This window comes from Eutrigla gurnardus (assembly GCF_963514095.1).
Source record: "Eutrigla gurnardus genome assembly, chromosome: 16".
NCBI classification, from domain to species: Eukaryota; Metazoa; Chordata; class Actinopteri; order Perciformes; family Triglidae; genus Eutrigla; species Eutrigla gurnardus.
This window is the reverse complement of record NC_139927.1, coordinates 8175872-8202766: the sequence shown is the minus strand read 5'-3', so window position 1 is coordinate 8202766 and position 26895 is coordinate 8175872. Positions and strand designations below refer to the sequence as shown.

At 42.1% G+C, this 26895-nt stretch overlaps 1 protein-coding gene across 1 annotated transcript; it reads left to right on the top strand.

Moving 5' to 3' along the window:
* On the top strand, positions 1 to 22088 carry kcnk2b (potassium channel, subfamily K, member 2b). The gene is made up of 7 exons (XM_084031154.1): positions 1 to 298; positions 2322 to 2635; positions 9235 to 9352; positions 13608 to 13768; positions 16216 to 16411; positions 17652 to 17794; positions 20435 to 22088. Coding segments are annotated over exons 1-7 (1278 nt in total). The 5' UTR covers positions 1 to 297; the 3' UTR covers positions 20780 to 22088.
* The last annotated feature ends 4807 nt before the right edge of the window (positions 22089 to 26895 follow it).

Sequence of the window (26895 nt, the reverse complement as noted above, 5' to 3'; positions counted from 1 at the left end):
CCAACCTCCGCGTCGCGGCGCCTCACCGGGCAACGATGCCACCGGATTCCACGGAGGAGAGTTCTCCCCCCGCGCCCGGTTCCTTTCACGCCCCGTCCTAGCGCGTCTTCTGGCGGGAACGCGATGTCCTGGATGTATGCGCTCCGGAGCCTGTAAAGTGGAAGGGAAGCCATGTGGAGGAGAGCGGCCACGCACCTCGGCGGCAGCAGCACGCGCTAACGGGAGACCGTCGCACGCGCTTTCTTTGAGTGGACAAGATCCGCGGACGAGGAAACACCGATGACGAGATGGTAGAGAAGTAAGTGTCCAGAGAGTGACGGAGGAGACGTGGAGAGTTACTAGTAGTTCATTGTGGCATATTTTCTACTGGTACTTTGCATTATTTATGAGAAATGTGCGATATTTATGCAGGTGCAAAACAGAAATCAAGACAATGCACATGCAGTTATGTAATACAAATATAGTAAAACATATGAATAAAACACGTCCATTTATGTGTTTATTTGACATGGTTTCAGCTAAGTATCTCCATAAGTTGTTTACTGTAAAATACCGGCCATTAGGACCTCATGGGGTGGTTATGTAATTGCATCTACTTCAGCAAGCTGTTGGGTAAATGGGATTGTGACAAAGAGTGTTTAATGTTTAATGAGCTCCCACTCAGTCGTTGTATTCATTTGTATCACAGGACCCAAAGGCAACAACACTGTTCCACATAACCTGTTCCATTGTCACACTATTGTAACAAGCTTATTGGAATTATGTGTTTATCCATCACATGCATTTATTTTTTATTACACTGGAGAATCGTCGTTATTAACAAACCTTAATAGGTTGAATCCAGGTTTCCCCTCATTAGATCCATCTAGAGGAAGCTTTGGAAAGACATCAAGTCCAAATATAAATGTTGCTGTTGGAACACGGGCGGTGCTTTGAATGAAAAGTGCTCCACCTGCCGCAGGTCAATAGTTCTGCTGGTTTCTTATTGTGAGAAATAAAGGAGTTAGAGTGAATCTGGCTATACAGTAAAGGAGGGAGGATTCAGTTCCCTTGTGTCAAATACTTCTGGGGTACATAAAAACCTAAAAACCTGCTGTTCATTTGTCTTTTAGAGTGGTGTAAGAATATTTTTGCAATCAGATGTTTGATCTGTCCTGGAACACGTTGTAAGAACCATCAATAGACTTTGCCATCGATTGTATGCAACAGATGGTACGTTTATTATTTAGATGGATGGATGTGTGGATGGATGGATGGATGGAAAGATGGATGAATAGATGGATGGATGGATGGATGGATGGATGGATGGATGGATGGATGGATGTGTGGATGGATGGATGGATGGATGGATGGATGGATGGATGGATGGATGTGTGGATGAATAGATGGATGGATGGATGGATGGATGGAAAGATGGATGGATGGATGTGTGGATGATGGACAGACGGATGGTTGGACATATGGATGGACGGATGGATGGATGAATGGATGGATGGATGGATGGATGGATGGATGATGGACAGACGGATGGTTGGACATATGGATGGACGGATGGATGGATGAATGGATGGATGGATGGATGGATGTGTGGATGGATGGATGGATGGATGGATGGATGGATGGATGGATGGATGGATGATGGACGGACGGATGGTTGGACATATGGATGGACGGACGGACGGATGGATGGATGGATGGATGTGTGGATGGATGGATGGATGGATGGATGGACGGACATATGATGGACGGATGATGGATGGATGGATGGATGGATGGATGTGTGGATGGATGGATGTGTAGATGGATGGATGAATGTGTAGATGGATGGATGGATGGATGGACGGATGGATGGATGGACATATGATGGACGGATGATGGATGGATGGATGGACATATGATGGATGGATGGATGGATGGATGTGTTGATGGATGGATGGATGTGTGGGTGGATGGATGTGTAGATGGATGGATGGATGGATGGATGTGTAGATGGATGGATGGATGGACATATGATGGACGGATGATGGATGGATAGATGGACATATGATGGATGGATGGATGGATGGATGGATAGATGGATGGATGGATGGATGTGTGGATGGATGGATGGATGGATGGATGGATGGATGGATGTGTAGATGGATGTATGTGTGGACGTGTGGATGGATGGATGTGTTGATGGATGGATGGACGGATGTGTTGATGATGGATGGACGGATGGATGGACATATGATGAATGGATGGATGGATGGATGATGAACAGATGGACAGATGGATGGATGGATGAAATGGATCCACATTAATCAGATCCTCCCTTGTAGTGGCTGCACCTGACCTTCTGGACCCGAAGTCTGCCGCCCACAACTCCAAGCCTCGCCTGTCGTTCTCCATCAACCCCGTGTTGCTGAACTCTCCGGAGGACGAGTGCGACACCCGGACCACCGTCATGAGGTGGAAAACCGTGTCGGCCATCTTCTTCTTGGTGGTGCTTTACCTCATCGTTGGGGCGACGGTGTTCAGAGCGCTGGAGCAGCCTCACGAGAGCTCGCAGAAGCTGGCCATTCTGGTGGAAAAACTGGACTTCTTGGCCACGCACGCCTGCGTGAACTCGTCCGAGCTGGAGGATCTGGTCAAGGTAGGCGAAAGCATCATCGTATTGATAATTTAAATATTTTCTCTTCTGCAGTACTATTATAATAAAATATATTAAAATGTTCCAAATGGTGGCTACAGATTTTCTCATCTTCTATACATACAGAGGTTATGTATTGAAAACACCAAATCCAAAAATGTTGCCACAAATCAAGCTGACTAAATGAAATGAGTCATTTATTTATTTTCATGCCAAAAAAGGTCACATCAAATCTCATTGTAAATACCAGCATTGAGTGAGCAGTCTTCCAATAAAAGACATCCGCTGACTTCATTACCCCTCCTTTATGGATAAGTGGATGGCACCATCGACCAAACTTGTCATGGTTGATGAAAAGCATTCCCCCGCTGGCATATTGGACTTGTGGATGATTTTCTCCTGTAATGTACCAGAGCTTAAAAGGCCTTGAAAGGCCTGGGGGAACGGATTTGTCTGGCGCTTGTAATTCTGGTTTGTAGCTGAACCCTTTTTCCCACCAGAAGTACCTTCTAACACCAAAACATCCCTCCTACTCACTTACTCTGATTGATGCAACTGATACACCTGTAATGTATATGATTTTTTTTTTTTGGTGAACAAGGATCCAAACCTCTTTGTTTTTTTCCAACATTCTCATTGTATGTACAGCAGTGGATATCTGCCATAGTTTCTCAGAAAGTGTGGTGTCTCATTATCAAGGTGAGAAAGATCTTGTTATTATGAGAAATAACAAGTTTCAAGAATGAGTTTGAGATGACATTCAGTGCTGTCTTTCCATGAGTAAGCATTTGACATGTAATGAAAGCCAACAACCACATCTATGTTACTGCGGTTCTTGCTGTTTGTAATGAAGAGGCAAGAAGAGCTGCTTTATTCATACTGGCATCAAAGATGTTTGACTTATAGAGTGTCGTTTTTAATGAGCAAAAGAGGAAACGTTCTTTCTTTAATGACACATGATCTGGGGTTTATGAGACAACTTTCCAGGTATAACGAGATGCCGTGTGAATATTTACGAGTTACGTAACGCCGCCTTTGAGAGCGGATCAAAATTTGGTTCATGCATATTCACCGTCATCGGGAATAGAATGTATAATTTCTAAATTATGTACAATGTTTCCATCTTCTGGGTTTGCCAGGAGAGATACAGTGGCTTGTTGGTTAAATATGTATGAATTTGATTTGTCAGGCGTGTTTGAATTGAATATGAATAAGTCAGATTCATCGTGATCTCGCTGATGTCAAATCATCTTTCACCGCTGCCCAACAGGAGTTGTTGTCCACCTTGTTGGCGTTCGGTGACATTTAAAGCTCGGGTTCTGACCATACTCAAACTAACCCGAGGGATTTATTATTGAATGGTGTTCACCACCTGCTTGTATGTAAATGAGATTTCATTAAGAAGGGCTGGTTATACATGGCAGTTATAAATGCTGAGTTAATACTCAAGGATGATGATGATGATGTTTCTGTCCTGAGCTGGTCTCCTATCAGATTGCCTGTTAGATAATGATTTGTGTGTGTGCCTCGGGATTTAATGAACGTGGAGCCCTGGGCGAAGGAAGGCAGCGGGCCTCCTTAATCCTGACCACCTGACTTGTATTTATGCTACCTTGAACATACACGTACAGTGATTTAACAATGATGCAGATCATACTTCAAGTGTGTGGTAATATTCAGCGTGTGTTAATGGCGGTCATCATTCTCCTTCTTTTGTTCTGGCAGCCCTTTCGTTGGCACAGTCGCCATATTTGTTACCGACGCTGTTGGCGGCGCTCATTTGGACCCGAGGCTATAGAAAGAAATAATGAACTAGCGGCATCACTTTGCTCCCGGATTACATATCTCATTAACTATTGGCTGAATTGCCATGAAATTCAAAGTGCTTCACAGATATCTGACTGCTGGAAATAACACAGAACAGAAAAGTCAAAAGTGAATTTGACAATTTGAGGCCAGTGCATGTAACACAATATAATGATAAATGGTGATCAAATATATATAATTAAAAGCTATAATGAAAAGTAATATTGTAGGGGAAAAACTAGATTAATAAAATATAATAAAAGTGCATGCTTACGTTTTTTTCTTCTGCTTGGTGCAGACGAGCAAATGTTAGCATGCTAACACGCTAGTCAGCGAAGGGTGTATTCAGACGTAGCTCGTTGTTCCAAAACCTGGAGCATTTCCCTGCTAGATCGCTTTGTTTGAACAGATCTGAACACAACAATCAAACTCTTTTTTGAAACAAACCAACCAGACCGAGTGACTTCAGGTGCATTTAAGGAAAGCCATCAAAAGACACTATGCATGTAAGGAGTGAACACTGACACGCCATCCCTGACAAACTGACGCTAGAGGGCTACATACAGCGTCATAGTTTGACGCATAGGGCTACTGTGTCACTTTGACAAGCTGGGAGTGAGAATGTTTTGCTAAAACTGATGAACAATAGGCCCGTTTGTATTAGCTTACGGATGCAGCTAACAACCACCTCTCCTGTACTGTATGACCCCTACTAAATCCCTCTCAGGCTTTTGTCCCAGAAAAAACAAAAGTTAATTGAGGGCAAAGTGTCATCTGTCCCCAAAAATGTCTTTTCAGCCAATTGAATGTTTGTTTTCTGGCGAAGTATGACTCCTTCCATCACTGTGCTCTCCACTGAATCAGTCTGTGCTCAAACCTCTTAGTCCTGGACCTCAGAAGCAAACTGCAAAATGAACCAAATTAATTATTGACTCTTTACAGCAATTTGTCTGAAGGAGGTATTTTAGGGCACTTTAATATTTTCCTTATGCTATAAGGTTATAATTTGATTCAACAGTATAACACAATTTTTTACTATCTGTGTGCTTTAGTCCAAATAATTGCACTTCAGACAGTAGCCTTACAAGTCCAGCAGCGTTGCAAGCAACTTTTTCTCTTCTGATGATTTATTGATAAATGGCTTCAATACAGGTTTCACCCGTTCATTTTTACTTAATTATGTATACAAACACACACACCTTTGCAGGCTCCCACTGATCAAAAGGCAGTCAGCCGAGGATCGAGGAGAGATGTGCTCTCAAAGGGAGTAATTAAAAAAAGTGAGCTATGTCAGAAAGCTCAGACGATTCAATCTCTCCTGGCTGGTTGGCTCGGCTCGGAGACAGCCGAGTGGTCCTCACATTATTCTGTCTTATCGTTTCCCATGGCCATGGTCGGTTTGCCAAGAATTGAATTAATGTAGCCACTTTGGTTAGGAAACAATAGGACTAACTGAGCCAAGCCTCGCTGCATGGGCGATTTGCTAAATGATGTTTTTAGAAGCACGGTGAAATTGTATCTCTGAACCAACTCCTTTGTTGTATTGGGACACGATATGGAGATAGAACAGATAAAAACACTGAGCTGTTGTTGTGTTCACCTTTGTTCATCATGTTATTTATCGTGTCTCTGAATACATTTGTAAATACGTCTATTGATTGCATTTTGCCTTTTGGTTTTCTCATTCTGTGTCGATGGGCTTTTACTCAAAAAAGGTCCCAACTCACAAATGTTTGCCACAAAAGTGTGATTTAAAAATGCGTTTATTGCTTTTTGGACGTAGACACCCGATATAGACACAGGATTAAGGCAGACGACCTGAAACAGACACAGGGAAAGACTGGGACTAAATACACAAGAAACTAATCAGACAAGAAGACACGGGCAGGCAGACATGAGGGCAGACTGAAAACTGATTTACGGAAACAGAGCATTGCTGACGAGACAAAAGGCTGAAATGAAGAACAAACAACCACAGGACGTTATTCAAAATAAAACAGAAATAACCAGAAATGACCCGAACATAGTCCAAGACCACTACTATTTTGAAATGTACGCCCAAAGAAAACTTCACAACAGGATCATGTTGGATCAATCTGCTTGCTTGGTGCGTACACAAATTATTAAAACCGACAGTTACGTTTGCAGACTTTTACTTGTATCAACACAGAAGTATAAGTCATGCTTTAGCTGACTCATAGTCCTTTGATCTCTTTTAAATATACATGTTTTCTCTCACTTCCCTCTATTGGTATTCATGCACGTCGATAGTGTTTGTTGCCTTTGTCCATTTTAATTAAAAACACTTTCCACCAAAGAAATAGTCCCTATGGAAATGATTACCATAAACAACATTTGCATTCATCTACACAGGGTGGAGGATATCCCATAACCATTGGAAATCAAAGTCTGCATGGCTAGATACTACTCCCTATCGCCATGCAAGCATGTTGATGTTAGACAGTCCTGCAAAACTCTGGATTATATCAATGACATATGACATTTCTGACTTAAATAAATAAGTAGGGAAAGATAAGGAAACAAAAAGACGAAGGATAGTTTCAGGTCTTCCCACTTGTGCACAAAATCATCCAATATGTCTCTTTTTGTGTGTGTAATTAGAGTGAAGGGCCCGTTTGTCAGCTACAGCCAGTATCTCTCCATTATCTGCCCTATCGTGTTGTTTTAACTCTTGCGTCGTTAAATTTCTGCCCGTTGTTCTGTCACTTTCCGATTCATTATTAATCCTTTTCAGTTCTCACACACTCTATCTTTACTGCCTTTTCGCACTCGCACAGTCGTAGGTTAATGAAAGCGCCCTCAGTTTCACTATGGGTGATAAATTGCAACACCCTGACACTGGACTGACCCTCCAATGTGTGTGCATATGCAGAAAAAGCTGACAGTGCTGCTTCGGGAGGGGCAGCGTTATATCCTGCATGTGATTATTGCAGCATTATGCTCTGTTCATGAAGGTTGGTTGATAAAGAATACAACAAATGGCGACCATCAAAAACATGAGTGAATACATTTATTAAGGTGGCCTTGCACCATATGAATTAATAAATAATTTTTATTTGGCAAAAAATCCTGCATATACATAGTGGACTAGAAGCTTTAGTCCTTTAAGTATTCTTTTTATGATTTATTAGCATCGACTGTAGCAACGTCTGCTGTTCCCCTGCAGGTCTCAAAGCTTTTCTCGCATTTTTGTCTTAGTTATAAATCTTGTGAAACATGGGCCAAGAAACCTTTTGTCTTACTGCAGTGAACTGATTCTGTTTTTAAAGAAACCTAGTGAACCGTCAGAGCTCTGCCTCACTCCCTGAAGTAGCTGTTAAACTTTCCGTTCCAGCACAGCAAATATGCATTTTTACCATAATAACAGGGAAGTGTTACCCAAAGTTCTTGGTAAAGTTTCAAACAATGGGTCCTTGGTGTAAGACAGAATCCAATTAGTGATGACAACTGTTTCTGACAGATATTTTCAGCTGTAGCTAGCTAGCTTATTAAGCTAGCATTAGTCTCTACGGCATACCGACTTTTCTTTCCTTGAAAGCTTTATTGCAGGCAACTTGCTTCAAAGACGTTTCGCCTCTCATCCAAGAGGCTTATTCAGTTCTGTACTAAAGGACTCGAGGATCACCATGACCCGGAACCTTCACAGACACGTTTCCAGCTTTTAAAACAAGAATCTTGCAAAAGGGGTCTTGAATGTGCTTTAAATACATGATATGATACGAAAAAGACTTGCGGATAGAGTTAAATGTCCCAGACAAAAACAGTATCTCTGCTTTTAAAGTTAGAACAGATTTGTAACCGTCATTTTAAAGCATATGGAACAATCAGGTAATGTTCAGGTTGCTGGAATGAAAACGTATCCAACGGAATAAAGAGCAAGTTAGAAGCTAACATTAGCATAAACGCTGCTATCGTAGCTTCCAGGAGTTTGGTAGGAAGCGAGTTAGCCAGATCATTTGGTTAGCACATGCAAACCTACTGTTTAACAGTCTGTGGTATATCTGTACTGTGGATGCACATCTTTCACTGTGGCTCTGCACACCGCTGCTCTTCACATCTAAGTTTAGGCGATCGTGGGTGTGATCTTGAGTGTGTGTGTGTGTGTGTGTGTCTGTGCTGAGTGGGGAAACGAGTTGCTGATCTGTTTCCTGTACAACCAGCTGGTGCCTAAAGGGTTAGTCACACTCGGCTGTGACTGGTGTCGCAACTGAGTGCTCTCCCACATGCACACGTAGTCACCCAACGAACCTGGGTAAGACTGACAAGCACCATACTGAGCCAGCTGGTATCACAACATCGGGGCTGATTAAAAATCCTACTCTAGTCATCCATGGTGTTAAGATTCAAGAGTGCTGGATAGGCAGTTTCTGAACATATAATCATGCAAACATGCTGGGTTGAAACTTGAATTTAAATGTCAAAAAGCAATAACTCGATATTGACGATAATAGTTTGTGTTGCAAAGTTAGTGGTGTAACTCAATTGACCATGCTCAATGATTACCGTCGTCTTGATTTATTTATTGGCTAAAATCAGGGTCTTATATTGTCCATCATTGTAGCTCACATTACTGTGACAGGTGTTGCTGTTTAGTGAAGAGTACACGTGTTTAAAATTTAAATTTTTCTCATGCAATGATGAAGGCGACAGATGCTTTTCCACACGGCTCCTGGGTTTTGGTTGGATGTTCACCTGACTGTCTAATTCTGCGAGAAATTAAATCGATGCACATCTTACATTTTGACAATTAAATTTTTTTTCTCTCCCCACTACAGCAAGTGGTTTCAGCAGTCCGAGCAGGTGTGAACCCTTCTGGAAATGCATCCAATCAGACGAGCCTGTGGGACATCAGTTCCTCCTTTTTCTTCGCTGGGACTGTTATCACCACTATCGGTAAGAGAAGCAGTTTCTCACTCTTAGAACAACTCGTTCCTCATTCTTCTCTCTTAGAAGCTTCACTCTCGTCGCATGCAATGCTTTGAAAATGCATACAAGATGGCAGGACGTTTACTTTTTAAAATATCATTGTTGGCTTTCGCAAGTAGTCTATTCATCGCAAAGCCATCAGAGGCACAATGCAATTCTGATGACCATTTTAGCATGAAATTGCACTTTCATAGCAAAATCACACTTTCAAAGCCCAAATCTGCTTCAGCTTTTTTTTGGTACCGGGATTGCTCTCGGACTGCTAGTCACCAAAATTGCAGAAATGTATTGGCCACGCACGCTTGCACCCCTAGTGTCACAAAAAACAAAGAAACTCTGTTCATTAGCAACAAAGCAAAAAACATTTTTCTACTAAAATGAGCTTGATTCACTCCACCTCATTGACAAGTTGTGATGGTGCAACACGGTACGTTCTGTCATCCCACCATTACAACAGGGAATTAAGTTGTAACATTAGAAATATACATCACAGAGGTAATGTGTGGCTGTCGGAGACCACGGGGACAGAACAGGAAGAGCCCAAAGAGCTTAAAATTATCTGGCACTACAGAAAAATACGATTTTTAAGGGGCTTTGCTCGTTTGGTCTCAATAGCTATAATCTAGGAGCCGTCGTCTGAATCAGCCAGTAGCACGTTCTCTGTCACCTCCAGCTGTAAGAGCTTACTAATCAGTAAAACAAAAAACCTCACACGCTCCTTCTCTCTCTCACACACACACACACACACACACACACACACACACACACAGATTCGTGTCTCTATCACTTTAGAAGACATTACATTGACAAAGATTCCATTTCTTAGAGACTTCCCCCGAACCATAACCACTATTATATCAATTTAAACCAAATCTTCACCCAAAAATGATTTACATTACACACACACACACACACACACACACACACACACACACACACACACACACACACACAGAGAGAGACTTCCCCCGAACCATAACCACTATTTGCCTAACCCTATATAAATTTAAACCACATCTTCACCCAAAAATGTCATGATTTACATTATGGGGACAGTTTTGTCCCCAAAAGGAAGGCGAGTTTCCACAATGTGACTGTGTACACACACACACACACACACACACACAGCTCGGTGCATCTGTTCAGTGAGCTGCTGGGCTTCACGTCTCCGGCATCAGAGCTCTTTCTCCAATCAGAACACAGCAAACGTAATACTTTGTGTTTGAATAAATTGATTTTGCTTGTTTTTCAGAGTGGCCATCATGTGAAGGCAAAGTGTACTCCTGATGACTAGTTTTTTTTTTGCATGAAATTGTTGTTGCAAGCTGCTTCCTCAAACCGGGCTCTAGCCCCCTTTTTTTCACATTTTTGCTGCACTGCACCAGGCTTGTGTGATCGTATGCCACCTGTTTACAAAAGTTGCAAAATTGTATTGACCATGATGTGTGCACACACACACACACACACACGTTAAAGTGTGTCTGCTCAGTGGGCTTTTGAGCTTTATTTAACGTCTCACTCCTCAGTCGTAAATGTTACGCCCTCTGGTTGGAGAATCTGGTGCTTTTGTTACAGATTAAAGCTTCCCTGTGGGGTTTTCGCATGGCTCACCTTAGAGCTCTGTATAAAAATGATGATGTTTGACTAGAAGATGTAGAGGACTTTTCTCATGAAGTGCGATTGCTCCGCGGCTTCAGTTTATTTTCGAGTGTTCAGACATGATCGCTTTTTCATCAAGGAAAGGTTGCAAGGTGAGGGCACTTCACAGAGTGCTTTAGTTTTTTATTGACGTTGCTGCAGAAACCTCACTCTGTGGTGTGAGTGTAAACAGCACATAATTGCCGCGCTGTCTGTTGGCAATCATCATCATGTTGGATAATTTTGTGTTGTTTCTTTGTCAGTAATCAGCCTTACAAAGATATGCAATAAAGTACAGAAGTTAAACAGAAATGACAGTCTGTTCTCTCTCATCTTTCTCCTGGATTTACCTCAGCTGGAGGTGGATCAGGTGGATGTTTATATCTAAGTATAGTCCAGAAGCCTTAGAGAATGCATGTATTATATATAGAGTGGTGTCTGCTCGCTGGCTAATGACAATACCTTGTTGTTATTTCTAAAGCGATGCCAAGTGTTTTTTTTTTTTTTTAAATATGATTAATTAAAAGCTGCATGGAGAAGAGGGAGAGGTAGGGAGAAATCAGGCATCCCTATCTGATCCTACATTTAATATCAAATCATTGGCATTGAGTCTATTGATGGAATCAATAATACACACAAAACACATGAAATGCGATTTTTGCTAATCTTCTGGAGGCTTCTTTGACTTTGTTATAAAGTCGATTCCAGTGGAGCACCGTTGCCCTGATTATTAAAAAAAAAGAGTTTTATTTCATTTCTAAAAACAGTTTATTTTCATTCTTTACTCTTGATTCTGAACGTGGAGTACGAGTATAGTTCTAGTGGCAACAGTGAGACAATATTTCCCCAATCAGTTGATATAAATCCCAGCTGAAGCCCACCATGACATGGTGTCAGTTTTTTTTTAATTAAATGAACCACAAAACAACAAAAGCAACACCGTATGTTTGGCAGAAGCTAATTAAGTCACTCATTTACTGTCATCACTTAATTAACTTAGAAGGAAGTCATTAAGCTTTTGTTGCTGCGGCTTATTCCATAACCGAGTCATTCGTGTGGCGAATGCAGTGATTTGTCCAGTGGTTTGTCCATTTCGAGGCTTTGGGTCATTATAAAGTGGAAATCTTAAGTTGAATGTACGTCAAGTGTAAAACTAATTGAACGACTTATTTGTTTTTAACTGAATTTGGTGTTTAACCTGTCATTTAAGTCCTGTATGGGGGAAATGAGCAGAACTCTAAAGTTAAAAAAAGTCAAATGTTTGTGAAACCCATCTTTTAATAAAAATTATATTAAAATCTGTACCTTTTTCCAACATGTGAGTGCTGAAATTGTCTGATTCTTTGCTGTTTATCTTATATTAATTAAAGGACAGTGAAGGACATGAAACTGAGCTTGCAAAGTGTTGCTTTTCATCTCTGCTGTTGTGACAGCACTCAAAGATGAGGTGAACAAAGACAAATGAAGTGAATGCAGCTTGAAATTAGAGCGTGGCTGTGTCTTGTTTGTTCTGCGGGGGCACCCTGAGGTGTGAAAACCAAATCCGGCACCCTGTCTCCCATTGAACGAATCGTGAAATTAGTAATTGATTGACAATTTTTTCCTCACATTTTGGTATCAATAGAGAGTGGGAAGTCATTATAAGGCACCCTGCAGCTCACAGACAGATGACTGCGTTAATAAAGGGAAAAAGCAGATGCACTTCATAATTCATTATGAGACTTTAAGTAATGGTGGTCGTGCTGTTGAATGTGTGGAGTCTTAAAGGTTTTTGTTTCCCTAGATAGTGACTTCTCTAAGCCCACATCTGCTTCTCTAGATGCACACGATGATGAGTTTGGAGAGAGAAGATGAAAGGCAGTGAACCAGTGATGGACTCACATTAGTGTGTGTGTGTGTGTGTGTGTGTGTACACACATATAAAGGCCTTTGCACAGCAGACTGTATGTCTTCTCATTTTCGGCGTTTCATTCCATTTTCGTCAGACTTGTTTTGAGGACCGAGGGTATGAATTTTAAACCCGCAGTCTGAGTCAGTGCTTTAGCTCAACTTCCATCTCTCACCGCTGACATTTCTCAAAGCTCAACACTATTCTGCTGCGTCTGTGATGTTACAGCACCGTCAGGCTTTGTGGAAAGTTTTATTGTCCAGACGCTTTAGTTATTTTATTACTATGATTACTTTTTTTCCTTTTATTTTTTCACGCCAGCTTTGAGGAAATATTTCTGCAGTAAAAAGACACGGGATGTATTCACTTGGCACTTGTTTTTAACAACCAAAAATCACATTTATAGAAAATTCACTGAAGGTTAATAGTGTGAATAAAATGTGTATCTTCTAATGGAAAAATCCAGGACAAAAAGATGAAATAAAACATCACAAAGAACATCTTTTTTTTTGTAGAAAACTACATTAGAATATATTTATTCCCTTAAAAACTATAAACACTTAACAATTGGGAAATATGACACCACCAGAAGTGTCATGCTCACTTTAAAATAAGTCTTATTTCATGTTTAAGGGTAACAACACCTTGCTATGTTGCAGCTCCTTTATGAAATAATGATCGGTGTCTCCTCTCTAGGATTTGGGAACATCTCTCCTCACACAGAAGGCGGGCGGATCTTCTGTATAATTTACGCCCTGCTCGGGATCCCCCTGTTCGGATTCTTATTGGCCGGCGTCGGCGACCAGTTGGGGACCATTTTTGGGAAGGGCATCGCCAAAGTAGAGAAGATGATCGTGGTGAGTCATTTGCGCATGCCTGCGTGTTTGCATGTGTGCAACGAGCCATTTTAACGCAGACAACACAGTCAGTATGACGACTTAATGATGTGGCTAACGCAGAGGCGGCTGTAAAACGATACGAGGTGAGCTGTTCCTGTCGAGAGCTGCAGCGCTGAAGTGTCACGGTGGAAGGAGAAACACAGACACTCCGGAACAATACAGCCGAGGATTATCAGTCAGAAGTTCAGGATGTGTTTTTTTTCCCCTCAGACTTCAGAAGCTCAACAGTGTAGAAGAAGTGGAGGCGGGTTTTTGAGTTGCCATGTCAACAGACTTCTGGAAACCAGTCTAAAATGCAGACAGTTTGTTTCAGTACTGAAAGTCCAGAAGAGGAAATTACAGTATCTTATGTCTTGTTTGTGGTAGAATAAATCGATCGCCTTGAAATAATGATGGTAGATTTATGTCTGTGTGAAAACCCAGGTTACAGTTCTGCCAGAGCAGTTGGACGGCACCATTTATTCTGCTGGACGCCCAGAATGTAAATTAACTCTGTTGGCGAGTCGGGTTGATGGTTCGTCAATACGGTTCTCCTGGAAACTCAAACGTTTGCCTTGAAAAACGACTCATTATGAGCAATTTATTTGGTCTGCTCATGGAAAAAAACATAACGTCCAGAACGTTCCAGAGTCCAGATATAATTTAGAATATGGACTGCAGCTAATGGAAGACTGGAAGGATGATAATGAATCGTAATAACAAAAATCTATAACACACTTAGTTGTTTTAATGGATGCAATACAGAGTGATTCACAAGAGTAAAAGCACATCAGGTATCATTTAAAATCACATTTTAAAACCAATTACATGTGTTGACTAAATAAAGATAAACGATGAGTCAAATCTATTTTAAAGGAAAAGTAATGCACTTTGTTAAAACACTGGAGAGCAACAGTAACAGTAATGAGAGTCAGCAGAATGTGAAGAAAATGTCCAATGAGCGTCCTGTATGATGATCACAGATGCTGACAGTCACACATTTTCTTCTGTGAAGAGTTAATTAGGTTAATTAGTCACCCATGCGCAGAACGTCGGCAGAGGAATCATAGCAACCGGCTATTATCGTGAGCCGACAGGAGCATGGAAGTGGAGAGAGACGTTCTGTGACATAAACATCCTTTTTATGTAACGGTGTTATGAAGGAAGTCACTTCAGCAAAAGGGGAATCCACAAAATAATTTAATTTTTGTTCCAGAGATTTTCTTCTGATTTATTTTGTGTGCAGTCCTCTGATTTGTTTTCCCGCAAAAGAAAATGATGAAATAAATAAATAAATGAAAATTCAAGACGAGCAGATACTTGGCTCGGTAATAACAGTTCATTTGGACTTTTCATTCACCGCTGGCTCTGTGGATTCCCTCCCTGGGGAGGAGGAGACAGGTTGGCAGCCTCCTCGAAACAATAGAAATAAATGGACTATAGCAGCTGCTACTGTACAGTAGCTGGTTGATAAACCACATCAGTTTCACGAATCCCTTTGGAATATACTGACATAAACACAAATACTGTCTATTCTCTTCCGTTTTTTGTCCAACTTGTTATCTATTTCTGCGGCACATTGAGAGAGACCTGTCCATACTTGGCCAATGAAGGTGATAATCATGAATGCTTTGTCATCTGCTGATCAGCCTCACTGCAGGTCTCTTCAGCCTGTTCCGTACTGTACTTTGTGCAACTAGAACATTAGCCTTCACAGTCTGAGTGATCTGAGGTCTGCCTGCACTTTCTGCGTTCCCCTCAGAGGCCATGTGCTCGGGGCTTACATAACTGGAAGGGAAAAGGGCACGAAGCACAGGGAACCAGCTGAAAGCAGTCACCTCGAGTGAAAAAGGAAGCGGGGGGAAAACAACAGCATGCAGACTACAGTAATGTACTAACTGTGATGCCAAAGAGGGGCTGCAGGCCTCCTGTCAAATGTAGATCCTCATAGTGACAGCAGAGGCCGTAACTGCAATTAATCCATTACGATAGCTGCTACTATGACTAGGATGTGTCAGAATATTTGATACGTTGTCTTTATTGCAGCACATGCGAGGCACGTCAAGTCTGCTTCTCTGCAGCTGAGGCGGGCGCGCCATCTGACAGCGAAAGTTATGTCACATGAGCTTGGCGGACTGACGTTTTAGATGTTAGAAAACAGAAAATGTATTCCTAGAAGGAGGTCAAAGGAAGTGACTCATCAGAATGTCAGTTTTCTGCTCAGAAGTGAGCAAAACGAAGGAGGGGGGAAAAAAGGTGGGATGTTAGGGAGAGGGAAATGGGTTTCATGTCCATTTCCTTTACAATCAGTTGAGGAAAGGGCAAGAAACTGCTGCTACTGTGGGATTTAAAAAGGTTGGCCAATTAACAAACAACATGTAGAAATCATCTGTGCTCTATCAACAATTCTTTTCCTTTCCCACCAGAAGTGGAAAGTCAGCCAAACGAAGATCCGCGTCATCTCCACGCTGATCTTCATCCTGTTCGGGTGCCTCATCTTCGTGGCCCTGCCGGTCGCCATCTTCAAGCACATCGAGGGCTGGAGCACGCTGGAGTCCATCTACTTTGTCGTCATCACCCTCACCACCATCGGCTTCGGAGACTTTGTCGCTGGTGAAAAAGGTTGCTTGATTTTCTTTCCGATTTATTCATTTTTATGTCTGACATCCAATAACTCAAATCGATTTTTTTTTAACCAAAAATCTTTATAGCACCAAGATATAACATCATAATTATCTCAGGCAAGTGAGACTTGAAGATACACAGAGAGAGCAGACAGGCCACAAAAGGATGAAGGGTGCATTCATTTAAAATCCGGCACCTTCCTGCAGGTTTGTGAGGAGAAGGAGTTTATTTGTGAGAAAGCAACTGCCCGTGAAACAATTCTTCTGATTCACGGCTTTCTTCTCACCAATGCCGATCCCTTGCTTCATTCACTCTCTAGCTCACTCGACCACCCCTGCACTCTCTCTCTGATTTATCGGAGCCAGCAAAAACTGAAACATGTCACCCAGCCCGACCGTTTAGAGTAATCGTTTGGCAGGTGGTGTTATTGCTTCATTGTACGTGCCTGAGCAGGCCTATAGATTATAGATTACTGCCACGACTGGGTTTGGCAGGTGATGTGAAATTGAGCGTGGACTGCCTTTTCGTGAAGCTGCTGGTTATCTAACTGCACCGTGCTGCATCGTACCAGTTGATTTATATTGATGGCTCTGCGGTAGAAACAGGTGGGAGCCAAAATGGCATTCAAATGTAGTAAATGTAGGGTTTGGACGTGGATTGGACTTAATTTCTTAAGGTAAAGCAGAATAAATCCATGCAATTTTTGCATAGCTGCAAACCTGAAATGCTGTATCATGTTATAGATATATTTATATATGGTGTATTTATACTACAGACGGTCAAAACCTTTAACTTTCATCCCCATAAATTACCTTAGGCCAAGTAACTGACTAAGTTTAATGTTTCATCTGTGAATAGATTCATTAATAATAATAATAATAATAATAATAATAATAACTTTTGATTTTAGGGAACAAACTATCTAAAACTAAAAGAAAATACTAAATGGAACTTATTTTCTATATCACTGAGGTGGCACATGATGGGAAAAAACCCCACTGTACTGTATTTATAAGAATATGCTGTCATGAGCAATATCCATGAATCATTATGAGAGCACACATAAGACGGTCCCTGAATATTTCATGTTATAGGTCCCATTTAGTTCTTACTAAGTCTCAGTTTCTCTCCCTCTTTCTTTGTTCGTCCTCTCAGGAAGACGGTTAAGTAACACGTATAGCACAGGATTATGTAACGGACTTGTATAACACGTGTTGTCTTGTCTCTGGTTCTGCAGGCGGGTCAGACAATCCAGAGTTTCTGAACTACTACAAGCCCGTGGTGTTGTTCTGGATCTTGGTGGGCCTGGCCTACTTTGCCGCCGTGCTGAGTATGATTGGAGACTGGTTCCGGGTCATCTCCAAAAAAACTAAAGAGGAGGTACGTGCTCACGTGCTGGGAGAAAAGACACCGCAAATTTAATTTCACCTCAGAGGTTTTAGGCAAAACAGTGTAAGGGATCACCTGTTTAATGCTGAGTGTCCTGGGGACATGGTTATGTGTAACACCGGGGGGGGGGGAATTTATTAAACGTTACACCCACTGGACACGCTGCTTCGTCTGTGCTCATTTACAGTATTAACACACTGAGTACATTTTTAAAAATAAATTAACACTTAAATATCATTAAAAAGTTACTTTTACAGCTCCATCCTTGACTTTAAGTCCTGACGTCCTTAAGTGACACAAACATGCACATTTGACAGAAGTAAGAAGCTGCTTTTTGTTACTAAGAGGACGTTTCGACCCGTTTAACAGCTCTAATGTCTTAAATATATATATATAAAACAAGTTGTGAAAATAGTGTTGTAACAGAAGTGTCATAAATTGATTTAATATGTTTTCTGTTGTTGATTTAAAGCACATTTAAACAATATTAACATAAAACATTCATTTTGTTAATTGTTGACAAGATGTACTTTCCTTCTTGTGGGTTTTCAACCAACTTGACGAGCACGGAGTCATGTCTCCTCATTTGCCTCGCAAACACGCAGGAGTTTGATTGCTACTTGATTGAACCACTTCTCGAGTGTATAATAACCCGTCAGCAGCATGAGTCACGGAATGTGTCACCGTCGCTGAACGAGACGATAAAGAAAGAGACTTTAAAGGGACTCACCAAGTCTGTCAAAGATGACACACTTTTGTTCTTTCCGTCATTTGTCGTTCTCAAAACTAATTTTTTGATAAAGTTTCTGGTGTTTGACTTGCACCGCTGTAAAATCATGTTACACCAGAGACATTCTGCTTAAAATTACAGCACAAAACCCCCTTCGGACATAACTAACATAACTGCCACTGCTGTGAAAATGGGCTTCTCTGGCACGACTCCTTAAAAATAAGAAAGGTAGCTTCGGAGAGGAGGATGAGAAGGAGCCAGCTGGCAACCCTTGTCTCGTGCTCTCTGTTGTCTTAAATCTCTTCCCTCCACAACAAAACCAGACGACCTCCAGGGCATGTAAGCTTCAACAAATCCTGCATTCTGGCCTCCAGAGAAGCTGTCCGCTCTAAATGTTTCGGGGATTTCAGCAACTTTTTGCGACTGTGGTCTGTACTCGCCCCCAAACGAGGGCATTGCCTCAGAACTGAGCCAACAGACTGTGCAGGAACTCTCTGTCTCCCAACACTACTAATTGAATTCATGGCAATTTCTATCACTGCTGCCAGAGCGGCTCCTCTGGTCCTAACCTCCACAGCCTACACGCTCATCCCGTCGCCCTGTGGAGCAAATACCATTTTATCCGAGAGTTGGATTAAATGCGTAGTGCCTTTCCAGTGTGGCAGGTTCATTATTTACATGTAAAAATTATGAAGAGACCCACACATGCACACACACGCAATCTCATGCATACACCATGTATAGATCTCTTTATCCAGGAGAAACAGGGGCTGTATGGCGATCTGCAGTGGGAATCGTTGCACAGATATAATTAGGTGTGCAGTTGTGGATTCTGTGAGCTCTTACTGAGAGAGAAGGTTTCAGGGGAGGGAGGGAGGGAGGGAGGTAGAGAAAGTGAGCAGAAAGAGGAGAAATCACGTACTGGAGTGTTTGTGCTGTGCCTAATGTGCACTCGCATACAGACATACCCCATAAATTTTAACTTAAACAAGCACACCTCAGAGCCTCGGAGATAATTTAACCGCCTGCAGGAAGAGGCAGACTGCATTATGAAAGTGAGATCACTGATGTGTTCCCCCCTTCACTGCCTCTCAAGGACCATTAACAAACAGACTGCGCCTTGCAGATACAGTACATCGTCTCCAGAAACCTGGTCCGACACACAATGGAAATGTTGTTTTTTTATTGCTTTGGGGTTCCTGCAGTCAAGTTTAGAATAAACTGTGAAGTGATGCGTGGGGAAGGGTGCGGCTACACCTTGTCACGTACAACACCTCCTATAGATAGAGTATATAGTCAGTGTTTTTGCTTCCATAAGCTACCTGACTGAAAGCGCTGTAACAAACAGATATGCCAGTGGTATCGATGTTCTCAGAAAGAAGATGAATAAGCATATTTCCCAAATTAACTCCCCTAATTAACTCTTAATCAGATGCAAAATGACCTCATCAAGTCTGTCCCAAAACAAACATTCTTCTGTAGTTATTTCACTTTATTTTTTAAACCCCCACATTTGCTGATAGATGAACATGTAGTGTAAATAATAGATGAAGGTTCTTTCATGGGCGTCACTAAGAGCAGCCGAGACATGTGAAGGCGAGAGCTGTTAAAAAGTGGATCGATCAGATTAAGGGACTTGGTTACGAGGGTGAACTCTATTAAAATATACAACCAGAGATTTATGTCTAATTAAACTTATGAATAGACTGATTTTCACTGTTTTTCACCAAATTATGGACAAATAGTGAAATCATCAGTGAGCCTCTCCTGGATGACATTGCTAATCCTTTACTCACAATTTAAATGAACGCCCACCAGTATGTTTCTTCAGCATGCATGGATATTAACGGGGATATTACAGTACAAGGAATCAGACATTCATCTTCGGTGTCTCTCTGCAGGTCGGGGAGTTTCGGGCCCACGCAGCAGAGTGGACGGCCAACGTGTCGGCCGAGTTCAAAGAGACCCGACGGCGACTCAGCGTCGACATCTACGACAAGTTCCAGCGCGCCGCGTCCATCAAGCGCAAGCTGTCATCCGAGCTGGGGATCAATCAGGAGCTGACCCCCGGCAAGAGAGCGCTGTCCACCCACCTGTGCGAGGACAGGGAGGCCTACCCCAACTTGACTCTCTCCCTCAGCCCCGTCGCGGGGACCCTGGCCCGGAACGGCAGCCTCTACCTGAACGGCCTCAGCCCAGACTACGCCGACCGGCGGGAGATCGCCATCATCGAAAACCTCAAATGAGAAGTTCCCGTGCGCATTCGATTGAAAACTTTGAGAGTTCATCCATCGTCAAACAAACATGACTGAACCTGAGGATGTGTTTACTCGCAGGTTGCGTCCGTGCAGCGGAGGAGGAATGAATTTGAACTTCCTTTCATTGTGTCTGTGCCAACGTGATCGACAGCTGTGCTCCAGACCGGAACAAATGATTGTAACAAGAGAAGTTTTACAAACTTATATCATGAGCAAAGGCCACATTGAGGTAACAACGTGTAAAAAAAACACACAGGAATGAATCCCGTTCATCACACCTAGAAAGCAATAGATATATCTGTGCTCATCTCCAGTGGCATTCCCAGAGAGACCCTGAAATCTGCATCAGATAAAGAGGATCCTCACGGCTAGAAATGCTCCATAATCAACAAGGAGCACTTCTTCTGGAACACAAAGCAATGTGGCTTTTGGGCTTTTCGGCATACACTTCTTCCAGTATGAATTTAAATGCCTTTTGCATTCGGTCAGTCTGCCCTGGCTAAAGAGACGAATGTTGACGTTTGTGTCCCTCCGTGACTGACATTCATCCATTCACCCGGAGGAATAACCCACTTGTGCCTTACTGAAAAGCACACTGAACATGTGAGGATGGTGATGCATGAAGGACCGAGCTACGCTTTGTCTGCCCACTCATACTTGATATATATATATATATATAAAAAGAAAATACAGTATGAAGAAGAGGCAAATGGATGGAGAGGACGTTTTTATTTAACTCATGTTACAAGGAATCTGCAGTGTGCATGGCAACCGAGTGGAACGGACTTTTCTGTCTGATTTAGCCATTTCCTACCCGTCTTAATGTGTTCAGAGAGGAATATTAACCACACAGTGCCAGACTCACTGATCAGACTCCCTTATACCAAAGTAATGATCCCAATTCTCTGGCAGAAGAATCAGGTCTTTGGTCTGATCAAAGGATCAGGAGTGCTTTCTGTTATTTCTTCTTTTTTTCCTCCATGAAACTGAAAGGTGCATCAACACTATTTTTTCCCCTAATTGGAAATAAAGCACAGCATGTATGATACGGTAGCATATCACATATTTACCTTACTGCTTTTTTTATAGTGCCACACTCTTCACTGCTGTCAGATATAAAGTGACTCATTATTCACTCAGCTGATTACGATGAGATGCTTTATTTTTATGGGATCCAAAAGCCTTTATACTCAATTATCAAGACTTTGAAGCATCTAAATAAATGCTTCTCTGTGGTTGATTAAAGAAATATGAAAATGCTAGGAATTTCATTGCACAGTTAATATCTCACTTTGAGTCTACAGAGTATACATTTTTATTTCATATGCTGAACGGGCACTTTGTTTTTAAATTGCAATGAGAATGGATTGCTTTTAATGACGTTATACATCGTTTAATTTAAGGCTGCGGTCTCCCAGTTGAATGGTATGGATTGGTATGATGATGATGATGTGTGTTATGGGGTTATTCAGTGTTTTCATCCAGCACAATATGCTGTAATATTCTCAATGCATATAGTGCTCTTTACAGTTTGTAGCATTCAAATATATTTACAGTATGCATACAGACAGTGTGCCATACCTGGAAGCCAAGCTTATACAAGATGTCCACAACGTAAGGGTTATCAGGTGGAAAAGAGTATGTTTTGTGGTAAAACTGCGACCAGCTCTTTGTTTAAAATCATAGTTGTCAGTCAATTCAAGGCCAATTAAAACAGATTGACAGAAGGTTCATCCAATCACCTGCCAAGTATCTTTTGAAAGAGCCCGCCCTTTTCCAAATGGCAGGTTAACGGCAACTTTATGCCGATACGGTTTGACTAAATAACTGAAAAATGCCTTCTAGCTTAGCAAAACCTGATATTTCTAAACTGTATAAACATACTATTTCTGCAATTTCCCCCACATATGCATGTTTAATAGTAATATTGCGAAAAATGCTATAATTTGGCCTCATAAAACAGGTCGTTTTTTATTCAGTCACGATGTAACCTTCCCTGATTCGTCATGCAATCATGTGACACTTTTCGACTCCAAAACCTTGATTTACACATTGCTGGTGTGACCCAGTCGAGGACAGTGTTAGAGGTTTGCTCCCCGGTTCTGTCCTGAGTCTCCTAAGCGTTTGACGGACTGTGTAAGGTCATCAGCTGTCATGTGTCATCAAGTCAAAGAGGAGTCGCAAAGAGATTGCAGAGGAAATAAGATAATGAGGGTATAGGAGGCTCTCTCAAAACATGGTTGGATTACTAAAATATACCACTTTTGTGTTTCTGAAAAGCAATCAATAGCATCAAAACACTCGCTGTATGTTTACTTGCAATACGCTAAAAGAAAGGCGGGAAAGCGGTCCGAATCTTATTACAGAAGCGAAGCGCCCGGAAGTCGCCCACGTGATTGACAGCCACTGAAAGGCAAGCTGTCACTGCTGAAGAAAGTCAGGACGTGCTGTTGATGTTATGTAATATGTCAGGACACCCGTGCATGATTGTCTTAACTGTAAGCGTGCGTGTGTGTGTGTGTGTGTGTGTGTGTGTGTGTGTGTGTGTGTGCGAGGGATTGAGAAAACTCATTGAATCTCCACCCACAGCGTTTTCACAGGGCATCCTCTCCTTTTTCCAGGGTGACAGGTTTTAATTATGTCCGTGGTCGCATCACAATCCCAGCGATGCCGAATGTACCCGTTCAATGTCGGAGCCTCATTATGAATGTAAACGCATTCATGATTTATCATTGAGATTCATGTATGCAAAGGAGTTCAATTAGCTCAGTGGTAATGCTGTGAAAACAACTACAGGCTTTTTGAAGCGACTAGCGCTTATTTTATTTAATACATAATGCCAAATATATGAGAGGGGGGGGGGGGAATGAAAAGATGATTATGTACCAATTAATCATCAGGATCTCGTTTAGCATTAAACACACATTTAGTTTGGACGACTGAATTCCATGCATGAAAAATGAAAGGAAAACTACTTTTTACTGGTTACTCTATGATATTTAAATTCCCATGAAATCCATCTGTAAAAATGTGCCAACGTACCTGTGAGGGGTCACGTACACCCATGCATAGTTTATGAAAAAATCAACAGGATTTCAGCAAGTGTTGCATGCCACTTTAAATGTTACTTCTAGTGTTTATAGAGCAGATGTTTCTATAACGGCAGGCTTGGCTTTTGATAACAGTACGACAGCCATGTGTTTCCGGTATGTTAATATGTCAATGTGGGTATGTCTCTTCAATGACAAACTTTTCAGAAGGTTTAGAATAAAATATTTTATATGCAAAAGATGGATGTCTTTCGGTGAACGCATTTGTCGGGGACTACTTTCATCGGTGGATTAATACACATTTGGTGCTCTTTTGAGTGTTTCTGGCAGAATGACGGTTTATATCAGGGATTGACCCAAAACAACAGCACCTATGTTCATGGGAATGAAGGGAGATGTTACCCAGGGCAACGTTTTGTTTGGTTGCATTCCGCTCTTGTGTTTTTAGCCGTTTGTCATTTATATTTCCGGAACAATTATGCAGCACTCGTCCCAGATAAACAACTTCTGTGCAGCTCAATAATAAGAGCACACAACAGCGTTGTAATCACATGAACACGATGACAGATAGCGGCTGATAATGGATCCGGGCCGACAAGCTGATCTGAGTCACGAGTTCCAAACTGTTCTTCGTGGCTCCCGAGCACAACGCGGGCCGTTAACACTTACATCATTAAATCAAACCTTTTGTTACGAAGATTTTCTCTTTGTACTGCGAGTAGGATCATGTTCTTACAGACCCTCCTTTGATTTCTTCCGTGCAAAATACAGATGTGCGACATGCAATCTGCGACCGAGAGACTAAACTCACTCTGATCAGCGTCCATGACGGATTTCCTTAAAGCGAACTGACAGATTATTTAACGACTCTAAAGATAGAGAGCTGCTTTGCGCTCCACCTCGCAGCCTCTTCCCCGGCAACAGACGGACAGGACCGTAAGCACGTCCTCACATGTTGCACGACACTCAGAGGACACGACCCACGACCTTCGCATGGGAACGTGATTCACCGCTGAGTGGATCGGAGACTTCCTACGGACACAAAAACCAACACACGTGGGCTCTTTGTTGGCATGTTGTATGTATACGTATATCAAAGAACTCAAATGGCTGCTTGGGACCAACTTGAATGCAAAGAGGGAGCATTTATGTCCCGCCGACGGTCGACCACAAGGCCAGCCCGGGTGGAGATCGGTTGGTTCATTAGCGATTCTGTCTGCAGTGACATCAGAGAAAAAACATGGAGAGGGAGCTGGAACTGTGTGTGTGTGTGTGTGTGTGTGTGTGTGTGTGTGTGTGTGTGTGTGTGTGTGTGTGTGTGTGTGTGTGTGCGTGCGTGTGTGTGTGTGTGTGTGTGTGATGGCTCAACAAGTCCTTTGCTGATTGTCTCATTCAACAGTATTATTCAGCTCATAATTGGCCTCTTCCTTCTTTTGATTTTGCACCTTTAAAGAGACTATTATAGAGAGCTGCTGCGACTGCAAATCACACTATCGGATGAATGAGAGTGTTGAGGGTTTTTTTTTTTTAGAAATACCGTCGTTAGCATGTAGATCTACTGTATTGGTGATCTTAGCTGAATAGTATGTGTCGCACAAAAGGCAGAGCATGTGAGGTTTCTTTGAAATTCAATCAATGCTCGCCAATCTGTCTAGACAGTAAAGATTTAAAGGAATAGCACACAAAGACGGATCGGAAGATTGATTCCACACTCATGTCAATTATCTCAGCTCTGTATAAACGCTGGAAGCAGGGGGGGAAACAGCGAGCATGGCTGCATCCCAAGTTCAATAAGAACCGTGGTTGTGCTGACTCCTAACATCGGTTTTCAGGCCTCAGCGTTGCTAACCTTGACCTCGTACAAATGAAACATTACGTGTGTGAATCAATGAGCTTTAGAGGAGCCGATGGGAACTCTGGACAAAGCCGGGTTAACTGTTTCCTTTTGCTTACGATCGGCTTCTAAACCCTCTGGCTTCAGCTCAGAGGAATGGTGTCGACCTTCTTCAATCAGATGATCACAAAAGCAATTGTAAAGAGTGAACCCCATGGAGAAGACCGACTCTACAAGAGAATGATGTAAACTTTAACCTTTCCGGCAGCATTTTCCTGCCGTGTCCAGGGGGATGTAGATGGGATATCCCCTCACGCTGAGAGGATGAATGACAGCCTGACCTTTACCGCTTCAATGCTCCCTGTGGAGTATGAATATATTGTCAGAGAAGGTGTCCTCGATAAACTGTAATGACCCCATCTGACTTTTAATATACCTTGAATATCAGTTAGTATAGCCGATATGCTGTAAGGTCCCGATGTAAGAAACAAGATACAGTGTTGCCACAATCCATCGTTATACACTCTTATCGGGGCTTAATGTGCATTATGAGTCTTTTCTAAATGAGTATTTTGCAGTATCTCATTTATGTCACATGAAAATGTTGAAGCAGATGTTTAGCGAGAGGTTGAAGCATGTGTGTGTGCAGCAGGGAGTCGTTGCCCAAGGTTAGAAGTGGTTCTGAAGCAACATCTCTGCAATACTACCTTTAACCCTGCACCCAACTTTAGTGTCTTTCAGCTTTGTTTTGACCCACATCTTTACTTGCATTTCTTCTAGCTTAAAAACTGAGTATATGAATGCTGAATATGAATGACATCTCCAATACCTGTGCCCTCACAGCCATCGTTAATGATATTAATTACACCTGTTCCCTATGAGGCCTATGATGAGCTTTCGATGATGCGGCTGCCCTTCGTAGCCTACGAATGATTGAACGAGCTATTGTATCCTGTCCTTTTAACTTCCTCCCCGTCACAGTGCAGATCATTGTAATTACCTCAGACATAGCAATTTACACCTCCTCAGCCCCGGTATGTTTGTGCTGAAGAATCGAAATAAAATGCCATCAGTGCCTATAAGTGTAGCACTTCCCGAGGGATTTAAGAGCATTCATGCACAAGAGAAAGCAATCACTGAAGGCCCAATGAGGAAACAGCTTTAGATCTTACAGAATTCAAGCACGACTCAACTCCTGTAACTTTGATTGGTTTGCAAAA

What these genes read in the sequence shown, in the direction of transcription:
- kcnk2b (XM_084031154.1), top strand. An exon ending in GACTGTTATCACCACTATCG is followed by an intron (nt 9,353 to 13,607) that starts GTAAGAGAAGCA and finishes TCTCCTCTCTAG; the next exon opens with GATTTGGGAACATCTCTCCT. An exon ending in CCAAAAAAACTAAAGAGGAG is followed by an intron (nt 17,795 to 20,434) that starts GTACGTGCTCAC and finishes GTCTCTCTGCAG; the next exon opens with GTCGGGGAGTTTCGGGCCCA.